Below are 6,305 nucleotides of genomic sequence, written 5' to 3' on the forward strand. Positions count from 1 at the left end.
ATTCTGGGCAGATTTTCACATTGCCATGGCAACGGCAGCTCCTGACCTGTGTGCGTGTGTGCATGCCTAGCAACCAGATAACCAACTCTCCAAGCTCTAGTAGCTTTACATTAGCCGCATGTTAGGTCTTAAATTACATTTAGCTAGGTCTTAAATATGTAAGTCCATTTACTGCTTCCTTCGTTGCTTTTTTGTTTTGTTTTGTTAAATGAGTGAATGAAGTTGGGACGGTCTCTGCTGAGACAGAGGAGAGGAGAAGCTACTAGCCCTCTCTCGCTGTCACTTCTAGTCGCGTTGCTCTCCTCCCCAGTAATGTTAAATTTAGCACCGAAAAAAACATAATAGTGGTAATTTAAATAGCGGTTCATGGGATTTATTAAACCTCAGGGGTCCCTCTGTCCTTTTTTGGACATTTTCTTCACTTTTCCTTTTTGATTTGCTGATCATTTTGGCTGTGTTACAGCTGAAGGTATGGATTTCTGCAAGAAAGTGTCTTTTTTGACATATTTTTTTAAAATCTAATGTCAGTTACTGCTACAGGTTTATTATACACTGGTAACACATTTTGTACCCTCTGGGGTTCCTCGCGTCCAAAAAAGGACACACAAAGAAAATGCTATAAAATCATCATATATCAATATTTCTTTCTGCTTTTTTTTTTTTTTTTGCATACATCTCTTAAACCACTTCAGTTCTGCTCAAACCTACCAAATGTTATTAGTTTTCAGGATTTTAACCCTTTAAATGCCAGTTTGAAGACATGTTGCCTCTTGTTTTATTAAAAAAAACAACACAGAATATGAGATATTTCCCACATAATACATGATGGAGGGATGTGACATTGTTTTATATCAAGACATTTCTCAAAACCAGAATATGATCAGGGTGACTTTTGAACACTGGAAACAAATCCTGTACTCATCCCGGCAGTAGCCCCCGTGGCACTCAAAATTTCCCTGGAATTTTCTAGTTCTATAACTATTATGCACCACGGAGGGTACAGTGATGAACCATGTCTAAATCAGTTAAAAGACACTTTAAATAGAAAAAAACAAAAAACCAAAGCAGCTGTTTGATAATGTGAATACACATTGCAGAGAATAACTCAGAGTAACTTTTGAGATAATTTCACTGAGTAAAACTCAGATCTGGAGCAAGGATCACATCAAAGATCTGATCTGGGTTTTATTCAGTAACGTTCAGATAATTCAGTAAACTAGCCTCTTGGAACAGACGCAAGGACCTGAGGTGATAAGTAAGAGCAGACCTAGAGCTCACTGTACTCCAAGGTCTTTATGCTTATGTACTTGCGGACATCCTGCTGAGCTAGTAGTCTAAACTGCATAACCTGTCTGAAACCAGTTTGGTCTGACTTAGGACCCCCTGTCACAGATCAATCGTCTTTCTCCCTCTGTATTTCATATCGCCATCTACAGTCAAAGAATTTGATCATGGCTAATTACGTAAAAATAAAATAGAAAAAAGATTTGGCATGGTATGTTTAAGACTTTGTGTCTTTATTATTCAGAGCAAATGAAGTTAGATTCCTGCTCAGTAGGTCAGGAAGACCATGTAGCGATACATCCTCTCAGCGGGATGAGAAGATGGACAGCTCCTTGTGGGGTTTTACAGCTGCTTGTCCTCACTTTTAAGAAGCCCTCTGATTTCTGCTTCCTCTGCCTTACTGGTTTAATGATTCACTGTACAGATACTCTTGTTTTGAAAGGATTGCGCTCCAACAGCCAAAGATGCTAGTGTAAAACAATGCTCTCAATCATTCACCACCAGCCCAGAGAAATCACACAGTTGGAGAAAAGATATACTAACGTCAGCCGTGTGACACTTCTGTCAGTCAACATGTCCACTCTGTGTCCTTTGTACTCCAACAGTTCAGACTTGAGAGCTAAAAATGAGTGTCGAACTTTTGGAGAAAATCATACTATCATTAACTAACATATACAATTGTCACAAAATTAAAAAAAAAAACATTGCTTGCTTTGCTGTAGTTTCATTCCATGTGCATTCTGTGTAGTCACGTCTATTTATGAACTGAATCCCACAAAATCAGTGATTATATTCTCTTACAAGGAAACTATATTTATACTAAAAGAAAAGCCATAAATCACTTTTCAGTGAGGCAGTTTTTCCCTGCAGAGCTGTTCAAGAATAGAGTCACACTCTCCATTCACGTTCAAATGATCATCAGGTGTCAGAAATCAATATTAGCTGTTTGATGAAGGAGACCAGAAAAGCAATATAGAAGCTGTGTTATGATGAAAGAACATGGGATTTTATGTACAAATGAGCAAATATTATTTTTTGAGTTTTTGATTTTTTCTTTTTACAGTGTTGACACTCACTAAGAATATTTCTAATGGGAAAAGTCCTCAAATTAAATAAAAGGGTCAGTGGAAAATATCATTTATTAAGGGACGAGAGACTTTTTTATTTTCTAACAATTTAAATAGAAAAACCTAAAATCAGCTATGGTTGCAGGTCTATCCGATGAATGAAATGACAAGTATGTGAACCAGACAAATATATTCCTACTTCTTTTTAAAATGCATTATTACACCAGTTTGATGAGCAAAATTTCCCTCATGCTGTCATTGAAAGCAACCAAAATCCTAAAATACACTTTTATCTCTGTAGTAGTTTAAATCTGTTCAGGTTAAAGATTTCTTCTAAAATACATCTATTCCTGTGATGAAAGAAACTGTTTTGTTGCTGGCCAGAAGATTGTCAAGCTTCACTTTGAGCTATTTGATGAGGTGGATTCTCCACAGACAGCAGACACTCTCCTCACTCGTGACTGGGGTTAGTTTAAGGTCAAATTGTAGATTTTCATTTCATCGGGCTCAGAGAGTCATTGGTCATTTCTGGTGGATTATCTTCAGGAATCAGAGCTCACTAAACATTATTATTAATATATTATTATTATTATTATTACTATTATTATTATTATTATCATTATTATTATTGTTAGTATTATTATTAGTATTATTATTATTATTATTATTATTATTATTTACCTAGTGTCGTTATAGGTGACATCCAGCCATTCTCCGACTTCAGTCTTCATGTAGCTGGAGTTGGCATAAGGCGGCCTCAGCATCCTGCCTGGGTACCACTGCTCAGAGCGCATGACGCTCCTCTCATATGGATTACATATGAACGCAGTGTTGGCTCCTGTGCTGTGCGCGTTCATGCAGTGCCTCGAACCCCAAAACGGAGAGTTGTACTTCTCATTAAAGGTGTAATCACTGGTCCACAACGCCCCGGCAGGTTCACCGTCCTCAGATTTGACTTTGACGTTGTATTGTTCTGGCTGATAGCCAACGAACTTGTTCTCCATGGCTTCCACAGAGTCTCTAGCCTCTTCATCGGGGGGTTTGAAGACTCGACACGGCCGTGTCGCCGTCTGGCCGAAGTGTGCCAAGCTGACTGGCGCGGACCGCACGTAAGGGCAAGAGGCAGTACGCGCTGAAGTTATGTCATCAGCCTCGCACAGTGTGAAGTTTTGCTCATCCACAGATGTCCGAGTGGACGTGAAGTGGTGCAAAGGCGCAGCGGTGTCAGAACTTTTGAACACTTTCACCAGTTGCTCCTGCCCGGGCAGGGGCCGGTCATCTCTGTCGGGGCACCTGTACTCGGTGGCGGCAGCCTGGGCTCCAGCATAGTTGATAGGCATGGCTCCAACTCCGAATACATTATCTCTGTGGTCACTTGCAGCACACGGGGGGAGAGCAGCGTCCATGTCGCTCGTGTCGTTCGACTCCATGGCCAGACCCAACGACACGGACACAGCTTTACAGAGCTCCCTGGCTGTTTCTGAGATTGTGGCGCAAGCAGAAAAAGACGGGCTATCGCCCAAACGGCACCCAGCGTTTACCAACTCCTGGGGAACAGCACAGCAGTGTTTTTCCATGGCACAGACTTGCGGAATTATGTGTCCGGATCCGTAAATGTTTGCGTCTGCATTGTCGGAGTCTTTCAGTCTGCCAACACCAGGTCCTGTTGAGTTTTTGATGAAATAAACTCGACTTTCTTCAGTTTTTAGGGACATACTGGGAGCGCTCCCAAAGCCGCCTGTTTTTATTTTCTCCCCCCCTGGACAAATTCTGCTACAAGATAACTGTCGGCTAGTTTGGCTCATTTCCCAGAAAGTGTTCACTTGGCCAGGAGAGCGAACTTTGCACGGCAGAAGTCTCGACAGGTCCCAGTGATTGTTACTGCTCAGCCAACACTCCCGATGTGCAAATCGTTTTGGTAAAGGTCCTGGGAGAGCCACAGGAGTCATAAACTCCTCCTAAACAGAGATCTTCATAGTCAGAGGCGCTCAAGTTCACTTTGATAAAATCCTGAATTCAGGATGTGACTGTCTGTCAAACACTCACTGTAATAAAAGCTGGGCGTTACTTTGGCAATTTTAAAAAGATTATATGAAGGAAGATGGGGATTCACATTTGCCACACCAAAGCCCTCATTTATGCTTATTTTATGTCCAACTGTGTGTGTGTGTGTGTGTGTGTGTGTGTGTGTGTGTGTGTGTGTGTGTGTTTATGTATGTGTGTGATTTATTTGCTTTATTGGGATGATTTCTTCGGGCTTCCCTACTTCAGGTTACATTTCATTCATAATAATGATAAAAAAACAACAATGATGACAATAATATTAATGACAATAATAATAATAATAATATTTTTTTTACAGGATTAATAGAAAATCGATTGTAGAGTTTAACCGTCATTTGTTTTCCTGATGCCTTTATGCCTCCATGGTGGTAAATAAATCCTTTGTACACATTAACTAGATGGACCTCTCAATAACACCTTACCAAAATTACTGGTTCAAAAGGACATATTTTTTTATCTCGTGGTTTTCATCAGAAAATGAGGAGGTTAAATTTCAAACAGGCAAACAGGTACACTATGTAATAATGAGCAACCCAGAAATATTTGACAGAGCCAACCTTCAGCCCTGTTTGTTGACCTCCTGTCATACTCCATCCACCCACCAGAGGTCCCCAGACTGATCCACCTGCTCACCTGTATTCACATTTCCAATCACTGGAACTTTCCCACCTACCAACTCACCTGTTCCTCATTTCCCTCATCTACCTTCATATTTATACCAGCCCCTTTTCCCCAGCCAGTTTCCAGGATGTAATGCACAAGCAGCTTAGAAATCCTATTGGACCATGAAAACAAGACCACGATGTAAACAGTAATGTCTCTAAAATGCCAGAGGCAGGGATGTGTTGGTTGTCATGTTTCCCACCCACCCAGAGTAAAATGCGTTCACTCACACTACTGAGAGGTACCACCGATGAATGTGTCTAAATAGAGTTGCATGTTTAACAGGTAAAACAGCATGAAATGATGCATGGAGGCAAATGACAAAGCAGGATTCATAACCTTGTCAGCATGGTGTGACTGCCCTCCTTCCTGAATATGAGAATGCCTAATTCAGCAACAGATAGCAGGAAGGTTTATGTACGTATATGTTTAACTAACAAGCTCTAGCCTACTACTATTCCTACATAGGCTAAAAATGAATGTGAACACAATAGAAACCAAACTGTTATAGGCTTGACTCTTGGTCCATTAGGAGTATTTGTCGCCCTGCAGCTCTTGGCAGCCACAGACATCAGTCCACCCCAATGAAATGAGTCATGTTTGTTGATTTATGGTACTCTAAACACAAGGACAAGCCAAGGCACTGATACTTGTTCCACTTCTCTTAAGCGCAGTCTGTACTGTCAAATTCTTTTTCAAATGATCATTGCATCACACGACTGATGAAGCTTCAAGCGTAACTGATGCTCTTGTAGGGTCTTTTCCAAAGTTGGTTAAATTGATAGTTAGAGGACAAGTAGAAACCCAGCTATGTGACATGACCAAAGTACTGTAAATTTTCACTGTCAAATAATTTATGCATCTGTTTGGACAATATTTGAACATCATCATCATCATCATGAACAGTATGTAGCCTTCTGATAGACCCACTGTGCACACAGGTACAAACATGGGCGTTTACCAGTCAAAGAAGATCAAAATGCTACTGAGCTGCATGGTGGGAAATGTAGGATCCAGCAGTTCCGGGCTTGACCCATTCAAGGGAACAAAAGTTAGGACTCTTTTTTTGTGAAACTAGTCATTCTGATGTTTAGCTCAGTAACGCGTCCTGATTTGTGGAGACTGACATAATATATATGTGTATATATACACAGTATATATATATATATGTATATACATATATATATATATATATAATCAGTGGCGGCTGCTGGTCTTATAAGGAGG

The 6,305-nt window shown here is 40.4% G+C and overlaps 1 protein-coding gene across 1 annotated transcript in view; it reads right to left on the reverse strand.

Annotated features, from left to right (window-relative positions):
- ar (androgen receptor) overlaps window positions 1-4,751 on the reverse strand; it is a 24,768-nt gene extending 20,017 nt beyond the window's left edge. The window contains exon 1 of the mRNA XM_023410752.2: window positions 3,033-4,751. Within this exon, the coding sequence (XP_023266520.2) occupies window positions 3,033-4,300 (1,268 nt within the window). The 5' untranslated portion in view covers window positions 4,301-4,751. The remainder of the gene's footprint in view (window positions 1-3,032) is intronic.
- Window positions 4,752-6,305: the final 1,554 nt, after the last annotated feature.

Source organism: Seriola lalandi, unplaced genomic scaffold (genome assembly GCF_002814215.2).
Source record: "Seriola lalandi dorsalis isolate HSWRI2012SDOR001 ecotype SW California unplaced genomic scaffold, Sedor1 jcf7180002054437, whole genome shotgun sequence".
NCBI classification, from domain to species: domain Eukaryota; kingdom Metazoa; phylum Chordata; class Actinopteri; order Carangiformes; family Carangidae; genus Seriola; species Seriola lalandi.